The sequence below is a fragment of the Aristolochia californica genome, unplaced genomic scaffold, assembly GCF_029961685.1.
Source record: "Aristolochia californica isolate CCGP_79_NKW_82.1479 unplaced genomic scaffold, dmAriCali1.0.hap1 SCAF_7, whole genome shotgun sequence".
In the NCBI taxonomy this organism is placed as follows: domain Eukaryota; kingdom Viridiplantae; phylum Streptophyta; class Magnoliopsida; order Piperales; family Aristolochiaceae; genus Aristolochia; species Aristolochia californica.
The window spans coordinates 1,229,071-1,255,898 of NW_027182268.1; the positions used below are offsets into that span (position 1 = coordinate 1,229,071).

Below are 26,828 nucleotides of genomic sequence, written 5' to 3' on the forward strand. Positions count from 1 at the left end.
TTTGTTTTGTCGGGGAAAGTGGGAAGAAAAAAATACAAAGAAAGAAATATTTTATTTTATGTGACTATAATAATCAAGGAGGAGAACAAAAAAATAAAGATTTTGTATCTATAAAGAATTATTTCAATAAAAAGAAATTGAAGACCAATTTTTTTCCTGTTATAAACTCTAGCTCTCTAGCTTGAGGGGAGTATTAAAAAATAGGTATAAAAAAGTCTTATATAACTCTCACAAAAAGAAATCTTATAAATTAATAATTAATATGTCAAAATTTTACAAGAGTTTTATAAGAAGAACTTTCACAAAAGTATCTCAGTTGAAAATGTTTTAATTATTTAATTATTCTAAAACTTATATTAAAGTTAGAACATGGGTAATTCTTCTATTATAAATAGAGACTCCTTCCACTCCGTTAATAATAAGTGAATAAATTAATTCTCTTTTTCACAGATTCAATAGCATCAAAATTTTAACATCTCAGAGCTGACTCATATAATTTTGCAAAAAATTTGGGAACCTACAAAAACATGGAGCAAATGAGACACTGCATCCATGAAGTTTAATCATGCTCAGCATCACTCTGAACTTCACTATCAAACTCTACTTGCTAACAGATATTCCTCTTGCACGTTTGCTCGTCAAGAGTCAAGATACATTCAAGTCCAACCATCTTTTCTGTGAAGCCAGATACATAAAAGTCCAAAAAAACAAAAGAATTTTTGGATCGGGAAAGATAGAGAGAGGAAGCCTGTCAGAAGGAAAGACTTTGATGGGGGCTCTTCCGGCACGAAAACGATAACAGCATCTGTGGACAGCCAGTGCACTTTCGATCTCGATGAAGCTGTTTTTATCTGAATATGGGATGAAGCTCGGTGGCAGAGGCAAGGTCCATCTCTCCTTTAATACTCATGTCAACTCAGATTAGTGTGATAGGGCAGTACATCCTCTCAGAGGAAAAAATTACAAGCCATATATAAGAAAAAAGTGTCAAAATGGTCAATCACAAGCTAAGGTGAGAGAAGAGAGAAGGAACCAAGTCCACCACTGACCAGCCAAGGCCTGTATATTGGAGAAACCTAATGCCTGTATCAACATCATATGATTCTTGACAAAACAAAAGCATTCTTTGAAAACTACCCATTTGCTTGCTTTCTTTTAGTGCCAAGATGTAAGACGTAGACCTTATTGGTATTCCCAAGGTGTTGCAAACTACAGGAAGTATCCGCTTAGCCAATGCCTTGCTACAAAACTTCACAATAAGAATTGAGGGAATTCCAACAGCCATTCGTCCCACAAAGTGCAGAAGAGTCAAATCCGGGTTAAGAACCTTCGGAACATTTTCATGGTGAAACTGATAGTATGTTTGCTGTACTCCAGTAACCTAAAAAAATAAAAACAAGTATGAGAATTTGCTGAACAATAAGCTAATCATGAAAACGTAGATGAGGTTTATGAGATAAGCTAATTGTAAAGATTTCCAAAGCAAGATGTGTTCCTACGAGTCTTCACGCTTCTCCGCTAACAGAAAACAACTGGTTAGGGTGCCCTTGATCCTTTTGGTCAACTGCACAAGAATCAGCCACAACTGTTGCCTCATCAGGCTCCCACTCCCTCTTCTGTTTGGAGTTGAAGAGACGGATTGCTTGCACTCAGGACTAGTAACAACGGTTTCCAATTTCAATATGATATAGCTCCCTTTTCAACATCCAATTATCCTATTCTGCTCCAGTCGTTCCCTCCCTCCTTCAGGTTTTAGAATTGTTTGTTACAAGGAAAAAATTTCCTCAACAATATGCAGACTTGGTCATTTTTTGAGGTTGAAGAGTTTGCTGGCTTCTAATGTTTGTAGTAAGCAGGAAATTCCAATCACAGACTGGTCAAGAGGCCAACATGCTCATATCCACAAACCTAATTCTAGGGAAGCATATTGAATATTAATCTCTCTCATATGTTAAAATTTCAAAAAGTGACAGAAAACAGGGTAAAGGTCTGTATGGATGAAATGATTGCATTAGTTCCATGCAAGATAATGGTTTGACATGCTTAAATAGAAATCTATCACTAACAACATAGTAAACCTTCCTTGAAGATCTTTAGAAGGATTTTATGACATTGGCCAAAAGCCTGACACTGTCCTCAAGTCCCTTTCTCTTGCGTTAGGCAGCATCTTTAAAATGCCCTTCTCTATGGAAGAAATTGAGGCTACTGTCTCCTCTATTATTACTAACAAACTCTTTGCCCAGATGCATTTGATGCTGAATTCTTTAATATTTTTGAAAGATGAAGTTAATAAAATATTTGACAAATTCTATGATAGATAGATCAAAACTATCACCTAGGGGACTATCATCCATGGCCTTCCTCAAGAAGAACAAAGCTGATAAGTCCTCTGATTGTTGACTGGCATACATCATTTTCTGAAACCATGCTCCAGCTCCACCATGCGCCTCAGAGTTGTCAGTTTTTTTTATTATTATTTAATATTTGTTATTTTTAATAGAATTGTCCTTCCCTCATCAGCAACAGTTAAGAGTTCTGCTGAAGAAACCCAAATCCTTGGCTCTGCCTTGATTGCTCATGTGCTTAATTGATAGAAATCTGCCGGTCACTTGCACACGGGCTAGCAGTTCAATTTTTAGGTTTGAGGTGCCACTCTTAGCAGATTAGGGACCAAGCTTTGCATGCCTAACTCCCTTGATGTATGCACGTTGCCTTTCGTGGTCCTTAATAATCTATAAGGAGAGCAAATGCTGTGGAAGACTTCCCTCGCTGACATCTCATATCATTTTAAAAAAAATGGAGTATCAGACTTTGCAGGGAAGTCTCTTTTTTCATGGGCTTATTACTGACCTCTTTTTGGACAAAGAGGTTTGTACTTTCCCAGCATAATGATGAGGGGGTTCTGGAAGTTAATTGCATCTAAAAGATTTTGCAAACAGCAGTAACCAATCCCACCAGTTCCTTGTCAGCAACTAGCTTTTGGCAGCCTGAAATTGAACCAACCTTGCATGGCTACCTGATTATCATATTGAAGGTAGTGCTCTCTCAACCCCTGGGATTGTTGGTTATGGTGAATTGATCCATAATCACCATGGTTGTTTTGTAGAGATATGGTTTGGACCAAACTATAGAAGCAGCTGCAACCTCTTTTTAAGTAATTGAAAGCTTTTCTGCCAACACTTCTTCTGCCTGGTTATCACTGATGGAGAGTAATTATTAGCTGGATGAAGAGGAGAAAAGTAGCTCTGTAGAGGCATCTGAAGTAACTTGGAGAAGATTTTAACTTATCTGGCATCATCTCTTGGAGTATCTGCCGTATAATGCAAACTCCTTTGCCAGGAATCATGTCTCAAACCAACACGTTGTTGTTGAATACTTTCATTTGATTTACCTGTATTTATTTTCTTTCTCATGTGCCTTTCTTTTGTTTTAGTTCTGTTCTGCTTGTTATTTTATTCTCTTTTTAGCCTTTTGGCCTTAATAAAAAGTCTCATAAAAAAAATGTCAGATCAAGGTTAGTTCCTTGGTGCCAGGTTCTGCAGGAGTCTCACCATAAAGGTTGGTGAGTCTGGCTCCAAGACAGAGCAATGCAAAAACTTATAAGGAGATGAAACACAGCTCTCTACAGGAGCTGTTTCTCATAAGGGTTTCGTCCAAATAGTCAATCATGCAAAATATCACTTTTGTGAACTTCAATCCATAAGGAAGAACTTACATGGTATAATAATTTATTTATTTTTTCATTTAAACGCATATAAGGGAAAAAACAAGGATTATTTGAGATACATTCTTAACCAAATGTTGCATGAATATGAACATCTTAGACATAATTATCTACATAAGTTTGTCAAAACTCACACATTGAACTCTTATAACATGACGATACAGTCTCCGAAACACTTGAAATTTGAACTGTCCATCCTCATATCTTAGCCATGTTAGATACTATATCTTGAAAATCTAATCCTTTATTCCCATTGTATTTCTGCCAAAAGTGTTTTTGGAGGCTTGAATAAATTGGCTCCAGATGTCCTTCTTTGTATTTTCACATGTTAATATTACAGAGTCATTTAAAAAAAAATATTAACATTACAGAGACTTAAAATTTTAACAACAATTATAAGCTTAAGTTTCAAAGGTTTTTAACATCTCAGATTTTCCCCCTATGTTTTCATTTTTACTCAGACATTTGTCCAGAATTTATTCTCACAGATGAACCACACAACCAATACAGCTCTCACATTGAGTGGGAGGCAGTTGAAGCCATTTGCTGAATTTGCTGAGGAGCAGAAAAATATCTGAACTATAAAGTTAAACTCCATAAATTGGTGAGCTAATTGATTTTATTTTCCAAAAATAATGTACAAATGAGAGAACTTGGTGCTTCTCATGATATCATTTTGTCATTCTTACAGTAACTGCTACACACTATCATCTGAAGTTCCTGTAAATACCATCAATGCCACAGAAGGTTGCATGAGATTAAGATTGCTTAGTGTCAGTACATTAGGCACAAACTGAAGATGATGTTATTTGACAATTTAAACAACGGTAAGAAAATTACATTGAGCAAAAACTAGGTAGTATTTGCAATTCAATGTTGGAAGTGATAGAAAACTTACAATTCCCAGTGCGACACCATTGAAAGCTGTATGGTAGTCAAAACTTGGGGTCGGCAGCTGTGGTTTTGGATAGGCAAAAAGTAACAAGAAAGAAAGAGCAGCCCAGAAAGATGTGACTGTCAATCATATCAATTAACAAAGTCAGAAGCCAATAAGGTAATTACTTTCAGAATGACAAAAGTTGGATCACTACTGATCCTAGATAAAAAATTAAAAACTCAAGAAAAGCAGATAGAAAGACTGTAGCTGTACACACCATTCTGTCCAGAGACAATAAAATTATCGATGTAATCATGTACCAAAAGCCAAAATGAAAGAACTAGAAGGCCCATAACTAGGCCACCGAAGACATCAACCAGGCTATGCATTCCTAGGTAAATTCTTCCTGAAAACAAAATAAATACCAAAAGATAATAGGTTATAAAGATATAAAGATTTTAATCTTCACAAAAGATAACAGACTAATGCTAAACTCACCAAAGCCGATGAGACCAACAAACAAGAAGACTGTAACGATACCAGCCAACTGTACAACATTATCGATTGGAGAATTATATGCCAACAAATAGAGTAGAAGATAACTGCAAAAGCACCAAGTTTGAAAGAAGAAAAAAATCAATTTCCTTGCAGAAAATCCAAGATAATTGAACAAATAGTAAAATTATGAAAGATACCCAGATAGGCACACGGTGTTAAGAGAATGAGAAGAAGGAAATCCATATTCGTGTGCATTCTCTTCCTCATCTTTTGTAGCTGTTATCCTCCTAACAGGTGGGGAGCTGGGCCTTGGAGCTGATACCATGTCCTATGATCATAAGAGGGATGAATCAACCAAAGCAAAATTTCTACTTATGACAGTATTATTACGTATAAAAACAAAATAAGAAAATTACATCCGGTAAGGCCAAGTAGATACCTTGACAGAGTTGCCCATATAATCGCAAAAAGCCATCAATAATGTCATTTGTCTAGCCAATTTGCTATGTCCACTCTAAAACATTAAAAAAGACCGTCAAGCAGTTTTGCAGGACCAGCAAAATCACGACACTCAGAGGAGTGGTGGGTATTTACGAAAATCAATTGACGACATAAAAATAAAAAAATTACAAAAGGTAGAGATCAAGATAAAATGAGGAATACCCAGAAGAGCAGCGGAAGAAAAGCAGTATAAAATGGCACCGAAACAACAGTTGACATGGCAGAGAAAAAGCCATCCAGGGCACCATGCTGAAAACCCTGAGATGTCAAAGCATAATACAGAAAACAATCCGTCAACGAAATACAATCAAGAGAGGGAGAAATCTCAAATAGACAATATCAGCATTGCTTACCTGGACTTTAAGAATAAAAGGAGTGCCTTCAATGACCGAACGAGTGATCAGAGGCTGAAGGAGGAATCTAATCTTCTGGGTCAGTTTCATGAAGCATGAAAGAAGAATCCATGAAAGAATGGAGGCAAGAGAAACGATCTGCCACAACGGAATCGTTTCCATGCTCCTCCCAGGATTCTGATAGAAGAAAAGAAGAGGAAACTCGGAAGAAATCCTATCCCTCTGGTTTTTAAGATTACGACTAATGAGGCTTTAGGAAGAGAAGATCTCCCGGCTTCCGGCTGTTTTCTTCATCCTTTCTAGAGCCCGGAATGCAGAATTTTAAAGTTCAAACCAGAGATTTGCGGTAGAATGAAATACATAAGAAAATAAGCAGAAATATGATCAGAGCTGGATTTGGGGATTCCTTATATATCCGGTAGACACGCGAAGACTCAAAATCTCGTGCTCTCTTGTGTGATTGGACCCAACACCGACGCTTGTCTTTCGCGGAACCTTCCTTCTATAATCTGTAAGACCGTAACAGAATCCAAATATTGGAATCGCTCCGCGGCCGCGCTTACTTTACAATTTACCTAGACTCAACGAATCATTGATCATAACGGTAATCAATTTAATTCCTGGTTTATTTTATTTCAACCAAACTCGCGCGGACTGCCTTAGCATTTAGCAACCATACAATTAGAAATTAGTCGGGAGTCTGTACCCAGAGGCGTGAGGGAGGAGTGAAGGAGGGGGAAACACCTCCGTAGTGGATCCAGTGCTTTTATTAAGCCAACAAAGGTTTGGTCACGGGTCACGGGTCACGACCATACAAATGCAACTGCAAATTAAATTTCGGCTCTGGCTTTTATCTTCTCTAATTTAATGGAGATCAAGTAGAATCCATGAGGACGAGGGCCGAGTGAGAAGTCCTGAAAAATAAACAAAATCTGGAAAAGTTCATCGAGTAGAGACTTTCCGAAGGACACACAAGATGGAAAGATCGTTGTTGACAGACGGCATCAAAATTATACTTTTTTCCTTATACAAGAGAAACCGTTTCCGTTTCCAGAACATCCAGCTTCTTCCAGTTTAGATAATAGAAGAGTATGAATATCCGGCCTGGTTGGGGCGATAGACCCTAAGCAATCCACTCTTCCTCGTTGTTTTTTTAATTGTATAAATTTCAAAACAAATCAAATGGTAGGTAGATCAATTGAGTGGATATCTAGGAATGACTTTGAATTTATTAACATGGATGGATGGAGTTACAGAGAAAGATTTGGATGGTTTGTTATTCATCGAATTTGATTAGGTGGGATTATGATCGTGACTATCCATTATTTATCTTCTTCATACAGGTTCCCCTCCCTTTCATGACATGCCTCCTCAGGCCAGGAATATGAACCTTTAACATGTAGTCTTTCCAGTCTATGCTTCCCACGTTGAAGTCGAAACGCTTCTTCTCTTCTCCAGACATGCCTTCCATCAATGTCTCCGTGTTTGTGTTATCGAATCTAAAACACCAATTCAAAGACATTCAGTTTATAACCCCTTTCTCATCATCTGAGATTCTTCGACGTGAAAAGAAAATGGCCGCTAAGCACAAGGGAGGGCTACTTACTTCCCACCATAGAAAGTGTATGGCTCGTAGATATTTGCCAAGTACTTGGCTCGCTCGATTGATTTTTTGAAAATCATTTCCAATTTATGGGAAGATTTCTCGGTTGAAGTGGTCATGGCTAGTCGAGCGTTTGTCCAGATATGAGAGGCAAAGTCGTCCATGGAGTGGAACAGCTTCATTTCTGGGACACGAATCGGTCTTCCTTTGGAGTCTATGTAAGGGTAGCAGTCGAAGTGTTCGAAGAGATGCCTCAGAAGGTCTCGAAACAGTAATGGGTTTTTGACTGATGTAGCAATGTGATAGATGCTGATTCCGGATCTTCCGACTCCATGCCTTGCCATGGCAGCCAATATCGCATTCACAACCATGTCTGCTGGAATCTGTAAAAAGGTCCGTACCCAAGAGTTCTTTTCATGTACAGTTCAGAGGAGGGAGAGAATGACTGTTGAAGGCTACTTACCACATCCAGGAAGCCGTTTGGATCTGCTAGAAAACCAGTGAGTTGGCCTTTTCCATAGTAGAGAAGGATAGGATCCATCATCCTAAGGTAATTTGATGTATACATAGCAAAAGAAACGAGCAGACATCCAGGATTAAACTTATTACAGAAAAAGGGTGGAAAAAAGTTCTGGACAGAAGCTTACCTGTTCCCTTCAATCCATCCGGGGAAGGGATCTTTCAAGGTGCTCTCAATCACGCTAGGACGCATTATCACCACAGGTATTTCACCCCTCGTGCTGTTTATCAACATCTCTCCCATAGCTTTTGTAAACACGTAAGTATCTTGCCAGCCATGGAGTCTTGATCTGTTAGGTGTTGTAATCCTGTTTTAATACTTGGTTTTCTTTCAAATTAGGTACGAGAGGATGGAGAAAGATTTTGAAGGCAGAGCACTCACCTCTGCAGACCCACTAATTTCATCTTTTGTGCTACTTCACTGTCCTCCGAAGACATTTGGAAATCCAGAGCTAGTTTTATTTCGGACTCAACATCCAACAGTGGAGGAAAAATGGATGTAGGGTTAACGGGAACGTTCTCCCTTGCGATGGAATCCCCCATACTGAATGCCTTTTCCATGACCCTGCCTTGCCTTTCTCCATTGACATAGGCTGCAACAAGTGATCAAATGAATCATACTAGTTTCTCTTCAGAACTGTAAGACTCTGGACAGATTTAACTAACTTCTCGGTTTGTAAAGCGATTTTTACCGGTTGATACATGAAGGAAGAGCTTTAATTTCCTGCACTGCTTTGCAAAATTCATGATTCTCCAAGGTCCCTTTGTGTTTATGTCGAGTGCAATATCATACCTGAATTTGATCGCAGTTTTGTAAACAAGTGATCGTCTTGTCACAGAAGAACCGTGCCAAAAAAAAAATTACCTTTCGTCGAAGGTGGTGTTTGCCGCTGAATTTACAATGATGTCCACTTTTGCTGCTATCTCGTCCACTATGTCTGGTTCTATTCCAAGATTTGTTTCTCTAATATTCCCCACTACAGGAACCAACTTGCTTAACATGAACGCCTGGTAAGATTTTCCATGGAGCTCTTGCAAGCACTTGAAGAGTTCCGTGTTTATAATCTGCAAGGAATGGAGAAAATTGAACGAGAGAAGATGCAGTGAGAAACTCAATGCCTGAAAAACCATTATCATAATTTTTTTTTTCTGTTTTTTCGTATACCTCGTTCTGCACTCTCTTCATTGCAGCGTTTCTGCTTTGCGCCTTGATCAGGACAAATATCTCACCCACGTCTGGGGCTGTCCGTAAAATCTTCTCAATAAGAACTGCAAAATAAAAAAAATCATGATAATTAGGGCATTGGTTAAGCAAATCAAGAGATATACATTGAGAACTAGAGAGTTGGATCAACCTTTCCCTAGAAACCCAGTGGCTCCCGTGATGAGAATTCTCTTCCCTTTCAGAAAACTCAAAATGCCAATTCCGTCATTCAACTCTAATGTGGTTGCTGTCCCATTGTAAGGCATCGGATCTTTCACTCCAATCCCTTCATGGTGATTCCCATTTGGCGAGACGAGCAAGCTTCCTGCCTCCGTCAGACCTTTGGCATGGTAAGTCGTCCCTCTTTCCTTCGAAACCGAAGAGAACCCAATTGATGTGGTTGCATTCTCAGCGCAGCCGACAGTCTTCTTCTTCTTCCAAGTAAACCCAGTACTGAAAGGCGGATTCTGGCAGTAAAACGGCACCAGTGTTTTCCCTTGGATTCCCAAGGTTGAGTTTAGCATTAGCGCCTCCATCACTGGCCAGGAGAAGTGGAGGGAAAAAAAAAAAAAAGGCAAAAAGGACTAATTGATTGTTTGCAGGAATTTTTAGTTGAAAAACGTGAAGCTGAACACTAACTAATCAAAAACAGATTTGCAAGTAAACAAACAATACACTGTCACGGCAAAAAAAGAAGGTCGGGTTTTGGAGAGAAAGATGGGGGGAGATGGTGAGAAGGGAGAGAAGGGCGTCTTTGTATTTGAATGTGAAGAAAAGGTACTGGGCCTCAATCGGCTCTCTTTTTGCCACCATTTCACACTTCCCACCATTACCTAAATTGCAGGGTTTTTTCTTGTAAATTTGTAAGAGACGAGCCAAAGGAATTTTTACTCATTATAACTGATGTCACCATGAATCAGTAGACATCCTACGAGCTCGGAGTCTGGGTACTTAAAAGAATGCACCAGATCCTTTCTCCCTCCCATTTTGAAGTTTTGAAAAGGAAGAGTGAATTATTTAAATTAGTAAAAAATTACAGCCCTTTAGGCGTGGCCTTCTCTAGTATACAAGTAAGGCATAAATCAGGGCTTGCTCCATCCTGTTTTTATCTGAATTAGACACCAGTCGTAAATGGATCAAGTGTATGTTTGTAAATTATCAAATCAATTAAGTTTTTTTATCATCAAAAGTTATAGAAGAACTCAAAATAGGTGAGAAACTAGTTGATTAAGTTGGGTTTGTTGGTTCAACTTAGTCAGTTGTGTTATTTGGTAGGTGGGAGTGGGTAGTTGATGATCACAATTCTTTCAGAATTGGGTAGGGAGAGCTCCCACCTTCACGGTTGTCGATCACAATTCTTACAGAGTCCAGGCAATATGAGCAGAACCCTTCGACAAGCCTTCGGAGCACAAGCAGTGTCCTCCTACAAATCCCAAGGCAAGTAGATTGAGACCCGACAAAAAGGTTTGATCGCCAGAGATTCACGGGCAAATCCAAGGTCTTGTGGAAGGAGGTATGGGGTCAAGAGGATTTGGATGCCAAGGCCAACAAAAGACAGTGGTTGAGGATTTTAATCTCAAACAAGGGGAGGGGAGATCAATGAGATCAGAGATTAATAAAATATTTTGCAGAGCTTGTTGAGGATTTAGGGATGGGAAATTTACTTGGTTCAGATAAATGTAAGGGGTGGCAATTCAAGACCGACTTATTTGGACTTAGGCAAATCATACTTGGTTGACCTTAAACTCATATCTATATTATAGTAATGAGGATCTTGCTCCTAATTGGTCAACGGATCGAGGTGGAGACCTCTTTGGCCGTCTCACCAACTTCTTACCCAATTATCTTAAATCTTCCAAAGAAAAGAGAGAAATAATAGGATTTTTTTTACTAATATGATGGTTATCAAAATATCTTTATCATGTACTTACCAACTTGTAGAAGAGCATATATGAAAGTTTTACATGAATCTCAGAAAAAAGAAGTCTCATAGAGGAAAAATTAATATAACAGAGTTTAAGAGGAGTCTCATGGAAAGAAATCACACAAAATTGTTCAAGTTTAAAGATCTTTTAGCTTTAAGATGTTTTTTTTAAGTAGTTTACTTTGATTGTGATTAGGAATTCTATTCTGGGTGTAACTGGGACTTGGGTAGTTTAACTTCATTATAATTCTTTGTATTTTCTCTATTTTAAATAGAGGCTCAATAACTCAATTTACACAACCACACAAATATCAATAAATTATTTATCTTATCCAAAAATCCAATATGGTATCAGAGCAGGTTTTGTAAGTTGACTCAACCAATCCATAGAGACAATGGTTTTTATCCATAATCTCTTTTTTAGTTTAGTTTAATTTAATATTTTACGATTTTCTTTTGGTAGTTTTTTTTTCTTTTATTGGTTCCTATTAGTTGTTTATTATCCCACTCTCTTGTTTTAGCTCAATGTACATGCTTAAGAATTCGATTTATGGGCTGAAGCAATCCCCTAGAGTTTGGTTTGAGAAATTTAGTAAAGTTGTTATGTCTTGTGTTTTAAGAGGTACAAAGTGGATCATTCAATGTTTGTGGAACATACTAATCTTGGTGTGGTTATTATGGCACTATTTGTCAATGATATAATTCTTAAAGGTAATGATTTAAAAGGAATTTAGTATGTGAAGGAATTGTTGAGAAAGGAGCTTCAAACCAAGGATCTTGGTCTCCTTAAATATTTTTTTGGGATTGAATTACTCCAATTTTGACATGGTATAATTATCTCTCAAAGGAAATATGTGTTGGACTTGCTAAAAGAGACATGTACGGCCGCTTGATAGTCATGTGGATCTTAATGTAAAACTACGCGCTAAGTAAAAAAATGATGTAGATGTCAAAAAATCTTAGTGGTTGGTTGTTAAGCTTATCTATCTTACAGTGACAAGGCCTAATATTTCTTTTGTTGTAAGCGTTATTAGTCAATATGCATCAACCTTAGTTCACATTGGTAGATTTTGAGATATCTTAAGAAAAATATAGGACAAATAAAGTACTCTATAAATGCAATAGACTTGTTAATGTTGAGGGTTTTGCATATGCTGATTAGTTAGGTTCTCCTGATGATAGAAAATCCACTTCAGGTTATTGTTGTATGGTTTGTGGTAATCTTGTTACATGGTGATGTAAGAAACAAAGTGTTATGTCAAGGTCCAGTGCAAAGGCAGCCTTTGCAGTTAAGTACGATGCTATGGTTGAAGTCCTTAATTATTGAACTTGGTTTATTTGAGAAAAATTCTATGCAACTCCACTGTACAAATCAGGCGGTCATTGATATTGCTTAAAAATCGGTCTTTCATGAAAGAACGAAATATATTGAGATTGACTATCATTTTTTTTTGAGAGAAAATTCAAGCAGAAATATGACCATGCAATACATCTCTTGAAGGAATCAACTTGTGAACATCTTTACCAAAGCAATAATAGTTGGTCACCTTCAAGATTCGTGTTCCAAACTAAATATTTTATTGTGTAGGCACCAACTTGAGGGGGAGTGTTTAAGGGACTAAGTCGTAATTATGTTATCTCTTCTATTTTAAAGTTTTCCCCCTTAAGAGAAGTGCTTTTTTTTAATCATTATGTAATGTTTTGAATGGTTATTAATGAAGGAATAAGTTGGGGCTCGACCTAACCTTGAGGGAGAGCTTCTCTTTGCAATTTTTCTCCTCTCTCACATCCCTCGTTATTTCTCTCTATACCACTTAAGCTTTTGATTTCTTTCTTTTTTCCTCTCTTTCCTTCCTCTCTATCTTCTCATGTTCCTAAAACTAGCTCACAATGGTTCAATACTAGAATTTAATATCATTGATGATGTTAGTGGAACGGGAATGCAAAACAGGTTGTGGGTAAGAGATCTACTTTTGATTGCTTAACTCCATTCTACCTTCATATGTGATTTCAAGTTTTTTTTCCAAACTTCTTTAGTTTTTTTACAAGTAGATAATCTATAGAATTAGTTTTTACTAATGCCATAAAATAGCATATTGATGGCTTTGGAGTTCACTTTTTATGGGGCTTTTTCTCAGCATGTATTCTCTTTGGCTGTCTAAGGCACTTCTTACTCATTTTCAGTTTTCTTAGGAACTAAGGGACCATCTTCTGCACAAACCCAATAGTCATAATCTTTAGATTAAAAAAACATTAGTCATCTCGATCTTACAAAAGGCATAATTATCTCAATTGAAGAAAGGAGGACAATTGGTAGAATGTCGCTAACCATATGACCCTTGTGAGCAGCCATTGGCTCTTAATACTCTTTTATGCTAGAGTACCCATTTTTGTACCTGTTGTTGTCCCAAATAGACACTCAAGAAGGGGGTGGGAGGTTGTGAATTGAGTGAATGCAAATTTAAATATGTTTGTCGGCCAACTAAGGTTCAAAAGTGCTAGTGAAAGTTAAAAGTAAACAATGTGAACAATGGTTTTTCATGTGGTTGGGCCAATTTTCGCTTAATCCATGCTCTAGCACCCATTTGAGTTCCACTGGCAATCATGTGCACAAAACCCATTCCTTTGACAAAGAAAGCCGGAACAATTGCTCTTACAATAATTGAGACTTAGATTAGTGGAAGACTTATTTAATTAATCTCCAAATGATGATATTATCTTCATATCCTAATGAGAAATGGACAATTGAAAATTGAATAATCAATTGGAGCATTTGATATATTAATTCACAAGTTGTAGAGCTTTGATTTGAGTAAATTACTTTTAAGCACTAATGGGTTGGTAGAACATTCATTTTGAAGTAAACGCTCAAGGATATATAAATTGTTTTTTAGATAAAAACTAGTCATTGTTGGAAGATAGGGCCCAAACCCACACAACCAAGGAAGACCCACATATCTAAGTGTATTAGAAGATAGGCCTAAACCCATAAGACCAAGGAAGACCCATGCTTCCAAGAGATACAGAAGAGGGGTTCAAGGCCCACAAATCAAAGAGAAGGCCCATAAGCCCACATATAATGATGACATGATGGTAAATAAAGGGTCATCTCGTAGAGATGACATTGATGTAATTAGATTAAAATTTTAACGTTAAAACCCTAACCCTAAATCCTAAGTTTAGGGGTATTATTATAATACAATAATTTCATTAATCTATAAATAGAGTTTCAGGGGGAGGGTTAAGACAAATGTCCATAACCTTTTCTTCCTCTGGTTTTCTCTCAATGAATCTTTTTCTCTTTTTCTCCATTAACTAAATTCATAAAGTTCTTAATACAACACGGTATCAGAGTATTAATTTTCTAGATATTAGGTGTTTATGTTTGATTTTTTCTGCTGGTCTCTCCGAGAGACCTTGCTCAGTGCTGGTTCCTTCGTGGGCACCTGACTTTGGCATCCGTCGAATCTCATTTCCATCCTTCGTGTCGAATTTATGATTGAGACATTATTTCGGTCTACTTTCATTCGCTGGTGAGAATTATTCATCGTTACCGTGGCACCCTGTTATTTTATTCCGGCTGGCTTAGCCTGCTTCTCTGCGCATCCAGACTGAGACTCCGAGCATCACTCGACTATGATTTCTTCTGCTCAGTGATCCCAACATCCAGAATTTTTTTCCGTTGCTGTATCTCTTCATATTATGCTGAATTAAAGGCGTCCATATATGCGGTGAGTGTGGAAATATGATAAACTCTCCGTTGTCTCTGTATTGATTCAGAACGGTGCGTTGTCGTAAAATATTCAGCACTAATGCTGCTGTCGAAAAGTCATCTAACCTGTTACGGTTTGATCTCTTTGTTCGCATAATCTTCCTGTAATTGGTGTCTATCATCAAGCGTCTCTGTCAGATTAGTTTATTTCCGGAAGTTCCCGCTCTGTCTCTGCTGGCTCACTCTCTCTTCGGGGAAGACGACCCACCGTTGCAGAAGAAGACGCACTGTTGACGGTCGAAAAGTTTCTTTTTTATGCTGGCTATCTTCAGAAATATTTTTCTGGAAACTCCTCTTCTCTGAAAAGTTTCTTCCATATCCTAGCCGTAATTGCCGCCAAAACACCGTTGCTGCTGTTTTTCCGAAATCACAGAGCTGTATCGTGCCGGTGCTGTTCTTATTTCGTAAAACTCTCCACTTATTTATGGAATGAAGTTGATGGATCCTTTCCGTTTTTTGGTTTCCTTTCTGAGAGTCCAGAATCCGGAAAACAAATTTGAACCTCCGCTCTCTTCGGACACCAGCTGCTCGAGGAAGAAGACAATTGCCCGCGCCTGATTCAACCCGGACCGGACCGGGTCAACGCAATAACCCAGCAACCACTTACTCCTTCAGTACCAACCAGTCCGAATCAGCCCAGGCCAACTCGGTCCGTGTCAACTAAGTCAGTCAACTCAGACATAACCCACTTATTTTTTGCCTCGGTATATGTGTCCAAGTTTTATACATATTTTGGCGCGCCTTGGTAAGTTTTCTTTGGCTGGATTATTATTTTAAAGAATTGACAGATTATTCATTTATCAGCATATTATTTAGTACAAATATGTGTATTAGATTATTTCGTGGGTCAATTTTACAAAGATTATTATGGTTCGTGTTATATGGGCCCAAGCCCATCTCAGTTGCTGTTATTGTGTCTCTTTGGATGAGACATTATTATTGAAGAAGAGGTGGCCTCATACCATTATTTATTTATCCCCGTCAAAAATATAAAAAATATTTGCCATTGGGATTCCATCGAGGAGGAACTTAATACCCCGTAAAAAATATCAAATATTTTAACGGTTGGGATTCCATGACGGAGGAACTTAATACCCCATAAAAAATATCAAATATGTCAACGGTTGGGATTCCATGACGTATGAACTTATTATTACATTTATGTTATTTTTCCTCATTAATGTCAAATATTACTCTACCACTTGAGAGTCGTTGTCCTGTGGAGTGACATGGTGGTAGAGGTGGACACTTCAGAGTAATGCCGATAGACACACTACTTACAAAAGACAGAGTGTCCTGTACTTCCAACATGAGTTAAGACTGGAGTATGGAGCAAATTGGGCCTCATGAATGAGAGCACCAATGTGAGGGGGAGTATTGGAAGATGAAGACATATTAGAAGATGTGCCATTTTATACAAAAAAGATTTTATACATCATTTGCAACAAGCTGGGAATTCATACTGTTTTCTCATGCCCAACTTGAGGGGGAGTGTTGGAAGATAGGGCCCAAGCCCACACGACCAAGGAAGACCCACATATCCAAGTGTATTAAAAGATGGGCCCTAAGCCCATAAGACTAAGGAAAAGCTATGCATCCAAAAGATATAGAAGACGGGCTCAAGGCCCATAGATCAAAGAGAAGACCCATAGGCCCACATACATTGATGGCAGGATGGTAAATAAAGGGTCATCTTACAGAGATAAGATTAAAGTTCCAGGGTTAAAACCCTAAACCTTAATTTTAGGGGTATTATTGTAATACAATAATTTTATTAATCTATAAAGAGAGCTTCAGGGGGAGGGTTAGGACATTAAGTCCATAACCTCTTCTTCCTCTAGTTTTCTCTCAATGAGTCTCTCTTTTTTTCTCCATGAGCTAAATCCAAGGAGTCCTAAAAATCAACAGACTGTTTGGATTTGGGGTCCACTTGCTATGCTTATTGTCAACCTAAAAAATCCAAAACAAGTCCAAAAACAAGCTCTTTGATACTTTTGATAGACCATATAAATGTCTGGGTTGACTTGAACTTTTACAACAACATTTTGGCAACTAGATGATCAGCCAAAAGACAATGGATTGACTCAAATAATTCATTGAAGTATTCGAGTCTTTATTCAAATCTTGAGTGCAAACATTTTAGCTTAAGTGCATGTGCTCCTTGGGTATGTCCAATCATAGTCGAAAAGATAAACTATATTTTAGAGAGAAATCAAGTCTTACATAAAAATAGTAAAAATTACACCTACTTCAATCTTTCCACTTTTGTTTGTCTTCTTCGTGTCAAACATGATCACTTTTGAGTCCTTTTGATCTTGAGTGGCTTAATAAATTTTCAATGCTGTTTTCCATTGCCTTGCCATCTATCAATTGATGCTCGCTAAAAGGATTGTGTTTAATTACACTAACTCAACTCATTTGAAGAACAAGGTCAAAGTATCTGTTTGTAATCATCAAATTAGTAGGAATCATAAAATGAATCATAGGGTTAACAGGAGAAAGGAAGAGGAGATGGCCAAACTCCCACTCCCTTTTTGACATTGTAATGGAACCGTGCTATTTTTCTCCAAAAAGTAGACTCCAAGAGCTTTCATTTAGTATATAATTTGACATGTAATCTTTTTTAGTTGTTTACTTTTCTTCATTCTTATGCATCACCCTAGTGGACTTTGATGGGGTATATTTTTAAAGTGAAATCAGATTGATTTGAAACTTATTTTTTTTAAACTAGACGTGAAGATATTTCATTCAAGTGTACTATTTCCATATAAAATCTAATAAATAGTCGAATCTACATTTTGGACGAACTAAACTTCTATTCGGTTAGCAGTTGAGACAAAGAAGGTAATAAAGAAGGAATGCTATAGTACAAATTGATAAGAACCCCATTGTGGAAGGTCTTTATCTTTTCTTAAAAGTGCAAGGAAGAGTTCAAAGAGAGAGGTTAAGAGGGTTCAGATTAGAGAGAAGGGAAGAAGAGAGAAGTAGAAGAAAAGAGGGAGATAGAGAGAGCTAGAAGGAAAAGAAAGAAAAAAAGGATTAAAATAAACATAATATATAATTGATTTCACTCTCTTGTCCCTTGGATGGGATCCCTCACTTGTAATTAAAAAGGTTAAACAGAAAAAATTAACAATGTCATTCATTGAACAAAGAGTCTCTTACAGAATGAAAAGAATTTTTAATTGACAGCAACAAAATCGATTTCTCTGTCGCTTGGACGGGATAATTATCAGACCTTGTTTGAGAACAACTCTTGACCATCACCATCTGAACAAGCATGAAAGGAAAAACCGATTAGTATAATATTATAGATGATGCAACAAGAAACGGTTTTTGCCCTAATCGTTTAAGCGCCAGTAACGATTAATGATAATTACCTTTCGATGGAATAGGAGTATCTCAGGGCAAGAGAGGATCCTTGAGGCCGGAGAGGTCAGTGGCGCAGCTGGCGATGCAGTCGGCATCGCAAGTGACCTCGTTGCTCCCACTATAGCAACGGCGGTAGCATTCATCGAAACAGCTGGCAGTGGAGACCGGCACGGCAGCCAGCACCACCATAGAGATGAAGAACAACCCAATGAAGAACTTTGTGGAGACCATTGCTTTCTCTTGTGCGGTTTTTTTAGTTATTTAGATTTAACTGTTGAATACCCTTGAGATTATGCGATTAGAAGATAGAAGGTCTCCCTATTTATAGGTTAGCGAAGAGGCCAACTCCTAACTTATTTGTTGCAAGTCACCTCGGAAGTAGGGAAGTTTGTGGTTTAGGAGGAGACACAACCAGGTCTTGTACCTATTTTAACAGTATACTAGTTTTCGTGCATTGACTATCCTCTACGGTTTCCTTCCATGCAGCGAGGCCGTCGGGAAGAAACAAATAGTAATTTGTGCTTCTAACCAGAAAAACGAAAAAAAGAAAAACTGAGAATAAGATAGTCAATTACTGTACATGTGGTTGAAAGCATGAAGCAAGTATGGGTGTATCCGGAAACCAATACATGTCCGGTTGCAGAAAATCTGATACGTATCAGTCATATTGGGTGGTATATCGGAATTTTAAAGGTTAGCGGTGAAGTCAGGGATTTTATTTTTTTTAAATCTGATGAAATCATTAAATTTTAATTGACTTTGTTTGCTACAAAAGCATATAACTCTTTTCATGAAAAATGCAAAAGAATAAGAAAATATAAGAGACATGTTGGCGCGAGATCCTCTAGAGGAGGACTTCTTCCTCCGTTGGGTTGTCTTTCGTATCCGTAGAAACAGAGGAAGAAGTCCTCCATAACACTCGCTTCAGAGATGATCCGAGAGACCAAATTAAATCTAATTGTAGTTATTTTTATATAAATACGTATGTAAGGAGATGAAATAGATCGAATAATAAAGAATAGAAAGAAAGATTTTACTGAAAGTCTACATGGTTTCATAGCTGGTTTAAACTATAGATCAGATCCGGTGACGATGCAGAGAGAGATCATTAGCCTGTTGTTTCTTTGGCGCGAACACTATTGGCGTTGGGAATACAGAAGGCGGAGAAAATTTCGACCGTGGAGATCCTGTGCCTATTGCCTCTTTGGTGCGAACACTACTGGCGTCGAAGAAGATATCTAGGCATGAACACTGCTGGTTCAATCCACTTCAACATGTCGAAGAGTTATCATATGTAGACGGACCCGTTGCAAAGCAGATTGCATGAAACGCCGGCCTGGAGATGATAGACCCGACTACAAACCTTGTCGTCCAAGACCTTTCCACTGATGACGATGCTTGCGGTGACGATGACCTGGTTTCAAAATTAAAATCCGCCCAAAGTTAGGTAGTGGGATTTTAATCTTGGATTGGGCTCAAAACCAAGTCAACCCAGTGACTCGGATCAGACTCAACCGAGTCAAACTAGACTCAACTCAGACCGAACTTGACCTCTCTCAGGTTGTCGAGATATATATCTCAGTGAAAGACAAAATGGGGTATTTGAATGACGATTTCCCTCAACCACCTCAGACTCAAAGCTGACTCAACCCAGTAACCCTGACCGAATCGAACTCAAACCCGAGTCAACCCAGTGATCCAAACTGGACCAAACTTGGACCGGACTCGACTTAGATTGAACTGGACTTGTCCTTGGTTGTTGAGATATATATATATATATATCTATATATATATATCAGGCAAAGACAAGTTGGGGTATTTGAACAATGATCTCCCTCAACCTCATCAGACAAATGCGGACCCATGTAATGCTCTCCTCGGATCTACTAGAGAGGCTGATTGCAAAACATGGATACTTGACTCTAGAGCAACGAAACATATGACATTTGATGCAAATGATTTTTCTCAGCACTCTGCTCCTCGATGGACTAGCATTGTCAATGCTAATGGAGTTATCTTTCTGGTAACATGGGTTGGAATAGTGATGCTATTGCCAACTCTACCATTATCTAATACACTACTTGTGCCCTCTCTTTCTCACAAGTTATTATTAGTGAGGAAAGTTATCGACGACCTAAATTGTATTATTCTTATTTACCCTATATTTTGTCTTATTCAGGATATTCTCACCAAGGAGATTATTGGGCGTGGTACTAAGAGGAGGGGGCTCTATTATATGGAAGATTTCAGTGTAGGTCGTGCATATCACATGGGCACCCGAGTGACCACAAAGTGGAACATATTTGGCTATGACACCATCAGTTAGGCTATCCTTCATTTGGGTATTTGAAACAAATGTTTCACAATCTATTTTCAAAAATTTTAGTTATGAATTTTAACTGTGAAACTTGCATTCTAGCTAAAAGTCACCGGGTAAATTATCTATTAAGTATGAATAAGAGCGATAATCCTTTTTGGTTTAATTCACTCTAATGTGTGGGGTCCTTCCCCCAAAGATGCTAGGTCTGGTGTTCGCAGGTTTGTCATATTAGTTGATGATTTCACATGAATGACTTGGCTTTACGTGTTGAAACACAAGGATGAGGTCCTTCATACCTTTCAATCCTTTCATAAGATGATCCAAACTCAGTTATTTGCCAACATTCAAATTCTTTGATCTGATAATGGCGGAGAATATGTGAATCATCAGTTCAGTGATTATTTTCAACACTATGGACTGATTTATGGAATCTCATGCCCCCAGACTCTTCAACAAAATGGTATTGCGGAGAGAAAAAATGCCACATTCTTGAAATAGCTCGAGCTCTTTTACTTGGGGCTCAAGTGCCTAGCCATCATTGGCCTGATGCTATTACTACGGTTGTTTACCTCATTATTTGCATGCCTTCCAAAATTCTTGAGTTTAAGACTCCCCTGTAGGCCCTGTCAAATTATGTTTCATTACCCTCAGTGTTGATGTTCCCCCCTCAAATTTTTGGTTGTGTTGTGTTTGTTAATCTCTACAAAAATCAGCAATTGAAGCTTGATCTATATGCCATTTGGTGTTTATGTTTAAGATATGCGGTCCATCAAAAAGGGCACCGCTGCAACGATCCAACTACTCGGTGCACATATGTAACTATGGATGTCACGTTCCTTGCAACAGAAACTTTCTACTCGTCCGATACATCCAATCCTTCTCTTCAGGTAGAGACACGAGAAGAAGAGTTGAATTGGATGATATTTGACTGGTTCAAGGACACTGATATAACGACCATTGTGGAACCGAATCCAGAGAAGACATCTTCAGAAGTTGATGAAGTAGTACCCCTCCTCCCCTCATTATCCAACCACTCATCTCCTAAATATCATTGAGGTAAGTACTCCTATCACACCTCAAAATTCTAATGATGTGGGTACTTCTGTTAGCAACCCATCTCCTAAGAATATCATTGAGGTAAATACTTTTGTCACACCTCAAAATTCTATTGATGTGGCTACTCCAGTTGGATATGAATTACGTGTCAGGTGCAATCGGAGCAAAGCCCTGAATAGATATTCCCCTAAAGTGACGGAACAATGATCGAAATGTCCTATTACCAATTATATGTCTACAAAAGAATTGTTCGAGCCCCTCAAGAAGTTTGTAAATGAACTCTCCTCACACCATATTCCCACAAGTGTTGATGGAGCTATGAAACACCTAGGTGGGCTCATGCCATGAAGGAAGAAATGGAGGCATTAATGAAAAATGAGACCTGGAGTCTTGTTCCTTTACGTAAAGGTAAAAGAACAGTGGGGGTATAAATGGGTATTCTCCATCAAGTACAAATCCAACGGAGCAGTTGAACGGTACAAGGAAAAACTAGTAGCAAAAGGATATACACAAACATATAACGTAGATTATCAAGAGACATTCTGACCAGTGGCCAAGTTGAATACTATTAGAGTTTTGCTATCTCTTGCAACTAATCTTGATTGGCCACTGCACCAGTTTGACATTAAAAATATTTTTCCCATGGAGATCTTGAAGAAAAAATCTATATGGATGTTCCTTTAGGATATATGGTAAATTTTGAAGCTAGGACGGTGTGCAAACTCCAACGAACTCTATATGGCTTGAAACAATCTCCTAGAGCGTGGTTTGAGAGATTGAGTTTGGCAATGTGGAAATATGGTTTTAAACAAAGTAACTCAGATCATACGCTATTCTTAAAGCATCAACGAGGTAAAGTAATAACTTTGATAGTGTATGTAGACGATATGATCATTACAAGAGATGATCTAGAAGAAATAACAAGAGATCAAGAGCAATTGGCAATAAAATTTGATATGAAAAATCTAGGAGGACTCAAATATTTTTTGGGAATCGAAGTTGCTAGGTCCAAGCAAGGCATATTCCTTGCCCAATGAAAATATATCTTAGATTTATTATCAATAGTTGGGCTACTGGAGTGTACGCTTACCGATACCCAATAATCCCAAGTCACAAGTTTGGAGAATACCCAGACCAAGTGCCAACAGACAAAGGAATATACCAAAGGTTGGTTGAGAAACTTATTTATCTCTCCCATACATGATCATGCATTGTCCGAGTGAAATCATATGAATGTTGTGAATCAAATTCTTTGATACCTAAAGTCCTCCCCTGAGAAAAAAACTCATGTCTCTAGAAGCCATCACTTAAGGGTTGAAGGTTATACATATGCTGATTGGACAAGGAATATTTCATATAGAAGATTCACCTCATGCTATTTTACGTTTGTTGGAGGAAACCTAGTTACATGGTGAAGTAAAAAACAAAAGGTGGTAGCATTATCGAGTGTTGAAGCTGAGTTTCGTGGAATGGCTAAGGGTCTTTGTGAGCTTCTTTGGCTTCAGAGATTATTAACCAAAATTGGCTTTGGCCCAAACTGTGAGATGGACTTATTTAGCGATAACAAGGTGGTTATTAATATTTCACATAATTCGGTTCAACATAATCAGACTAAACATGTGAAAGTAGATTGACACTTCATCAAGCAAAACCTTGAGGCAAAGATGGTTTGATTTTCGTTTGTTAAATCCGTAGACCAGTTTGCAGACATACTTACAAAAGTAGAATAAAACAAGAACTTCTACAACTCACTTGGCAAGTTGGGCATTAGAGATCTATACACACCAACTTGAGGGGGATGGTTGGTGTGAGATCCTCAAGAGGAGGACTTCTTCCTCCATCGGGTTGTCTTCCAGATCCATAAAAATAGAAGAAAAAGTCATTCATAACACTAACTTCAAAGATGATCTGAGAGACTATATTAAATCTAACTATAATTATTTTTATATTAATATGTATGTAAGTAGATGAAATGGACTGAATAACAAAGACTTTGAAAGAAAGTTTTATTGAAAGTCTACAAGATACACCTGTTTCGCAATGTTAGTATTGTTTGAATTTGAGTAAAACCTTGATTATGGTATGTTTGGAAATGAAAAATAGGAAAAAGTGAAAACCTCACTTTATCACAATACTATAATTAATATTTAATATATATTCCTTCTAAATTATATATAATATTATTAATAATCTATATCATTGAATATTTACTGTATATATGATCTTAAGTTACTTGTGTATGATATGTTAGGTCTAATGAGGAACAAACCATTAGAGGAGGAGCAAGGGGTGAGGGTGTGCATCGGTTTGTTAACTATATTTTAAAGTTTCAACCTCTTTTTCCAAGCCTTGCATAATTATAATTTTTTAGATGATTTATATGGAAGTTTATCTCAAATTAAAGTTCAATACAAAATACATAATGAACAATTAAGCACTACACAAGAAACACACCAATGTTTTTAGTGATTCACAATCCTATCTTGGATTGTTAATCTACTCCCAATGTGTGTGCGCTTCAAAATTAATTCCCTATATATATTAGACAAATGACATCTATGTTAAAACCCAAAGAGCCTAACTAATTTGCTACCCATATAAAGACTTATTTTACTCAATTTGAGCATAACAACCAATTTACAAAGTGCATCGTTACACAAATTACAACACACTAGGCTCTCTAGCCTAGAATGACATTTTTGATTTTTGCAACAACAAACTAGGCTCTCTAGCCTAGAATGAGACTTTTGGATTTTTGCAACAACAAATTAGGCTCTTTAGCCTATACCTCCAAAAGAAATTTCACAGTAGCAAACTAGACTTAAAAGTCTAAGCCCACGCTAAAAATTTTCAACAACCAACTAGACCTGATAGTCTAGACCATACTTTGGATTTAACACTTCAATTTCAGATTCAAAAGCTTTCTTAAGAGATCGGGTTGATGGCTTGCATACGTAAGGCTTGACAAAATTATGCAAGGGTTACTTGCTCACAATTTTGCTCAAATACAATGTCTCACAAATAGGTTAATCTCATAATACAAGTAAAAATACATTACACCCAATTGTAATGCGACCAACCAATAGTGAGGCCCAACTCAAATAGATATAATTTTGTCACATTTGAAAGTGTGAAGCACTTTGAAAAGTTTGGTTGATGATTTAAAATTTTAGCTCTTGTATGGTAGCTCAAGGAGGAAGTTAGTTAAGATCGTGGGCATCAAATTGATAGCTGAACACAATCTTCTGATTTAAAACTTAAGTAGTATGAGTTCAACACTATAATATATATAAAAGTAGAGGAATTAATGTACTTGAATTTACTAGTGCAGCTCAATTACCTTAGAGTACTAAGATTGTGACTCAAACTCACTTGATGAGCAACTAGAAGTGTTTTAAGATCCAAAGATCATTGAGTCTTATCATAAATCAAAGCTAAAACAGCCAATGCTACAAAAAATGTTAAATCTTAGGATTCCATGTTAATTAAGTGAGAAACCTTTCGGTAACAAGGTGAGAGAGAAGAGAACAAGAGAGTGACGAAGAGAAAGAGTCTCGAGTTGAAAGAGAGAGAAGAAGATGAGGAAAAGTGTTGGAGGGGATAGAGTTTATATAATAACTTGAAAATTTAAAATTTTCATTAGTACCCCTTACCTTATGAATTGGAAATGGAGATTAAAGAAAAATTAAAAATACATAGAATCCACTACTTATTTAGTATTCTAATGCTCCCCCTCAAACTAGCCTTGGAACATGTCGTTGTCAATATCTCAATGTCAATTGGCTTTCTAAACATATCAACTACTTGACCTTGAGATGAGACATGCTCAAGGCTTATGATACATGCTTACAAATTTTCTCTGATAAAATGACAGTCAACCACAATGTCTTTTGTCCTTCCTTGGAAGACCAGGTTAGAGGCAATGTGAATGACTGCTTGATTGTCACAATGGAGTTTCATTGGAGTATCTCTGCTAAGTCCACTGTAAGAAGAGACTTGACCTAGATTAGCTCACTTATTGCATGTGTCATGACTCGGTATTTTGCTTCTGCACTGGATCCTGTCACGACATTTTGCTTCTTACTTTTCCAAGTAGTGTACAATATCCTGAGGTAGGTTTTCAATCATCTTGTGAGCCCAACCAATCAGTAGAACTTTCAACATTAATATGGCCATGACATTAGTCTAAAAGTCCCTACGCCATAGATTTCTTTAGGCACTAGATGATTCATTTTAGTGGTTGCCAACGAGAGCCCTAAGGCTTATGCATGAAATCTTCCTCATCCACCATAGGAGGTGGTTTAACTAGATGATCCAAAAATTCTCATGTGATAAGAAACCGTTTAACGAATTGAGACGAGCTTAAGTAATTGGATGGTCCCTTAAGAGTGTTAGTGGTAATCTTCAATAAGTTACACTTACTAAACATATTTGAAGTAATTTCTTCAGCTATAGGAATGACTTGTAATAATTCCAAACTATGCATTCTTTCTTGAAAAAATAGTAGGCTCAGTTCTGTATTTTAGAGCCAAAAGTTTGAGATGGAGAATTGGACATATGCACTATCAATATATCAAGTAAAAAAACATGTTGTCTTCTGTTGCAAGAACACATAAACCAGAGGATTATACCTTATGAATGTATGAATTCAGAAAATAGAATCTTTTAACTTGTTAGCCTGGTGAAGATTCTATCGGAAGGTGATTGAAGTCGAATAACAACTGCCTTCTTGATAGTATGTATGAAGTTATGAGAATCCCAAGGATGCTTCTTTTCACAAGTAGAGAGAATCTTGAACTCCAAATACTAGATAGCCAGAGATGATCGAATCTTGTCACGTTTGCTAGCTCTCAGAGATAACAAATCCGTAGCCTATCATTGTCTCTGCAGGTATTATCAGCAGCAAAGGATAGACAATTGTCCATCTTGGTAGGGAGGTAAGAACCGTAGAGGACTACAAGAGAATTTCTCTTGTAGATTGTGAGAGTTCTAGGCCAAGAGAATCATGCATGACCGAGTTTAAAGCTACATGGGTTTGAATCTACGAAGGATTCCCACCAAGCCATGCATCTTAACTATCCAACCAGGAAATTATATACCAACTA

General features: G+C 37.5%; 2 protein-coding genes across 2 annotated transcripts; both read right to left on the minus strand.

The window, feature by feature from the left end:
* Window positions 1-586: 586 nt before the first annotated feature.
* On the minus strand, window positions 587-6,468 carry LOC137936689 (lipid phosphate phosphatase delta-like). Its single transcript, XM_068781517.1, has 8 exons — window positions 5,954-6,468; window positions 5,763-5,858; window positions 5,539-5,613; window positions 5,297-5,427; window positions 5,100-5,203; window positions 4,879-5,007; window positions 4,623-4,738; window positions 587-1,381 (listed from the first exon to the last, which is right to left on the minus strand). Exons 1-8 carry the CDS (start codon window positions 6,113-6,115, stop codon window positions 1,001-1,003), a joined length of 1,194 nt encoding a protein of 397 aa, XP_068637618.1. The 5' UTR covers window positions 6,116-6,468; the 3' UTR covers window positions 587-1,000.
* A 748-nt stretch (window positions 6,469-7,216) lies between these two features.
* LOC137936151 (fatty acyl-CoA reductase 2, chloroplastic) lies at window positions 7,217-9,815 on the minus strand. Its single transcript, XM_068780709.1, has 9 exons — window positions 9,431-9,815; window positions 9,241-9,344; window positions 8,941-9,140; window positions 8,768-8,868; window positions 8,458-8,668; window positions 8,204-8,365; window positions 8,020-8,101; window positions 7,560-7,939; window positions 7,217-7,452 (listed from the first exon to the last, which is right to left on the minus strand). The coding sequence occupies exons 1-9, from the start codon at window positions 9,813-9,815 to the stop codon at window positions 7,269-7,271; spliced, it is 1,809 nt and encodes a 602-aa protein (XP_068636810.1). The 3' UTR covers window positions 7,217-7,268.
* Between the last annotated feature and the right edge of the window lie 17,013 nt (window positions 9,816-26,828).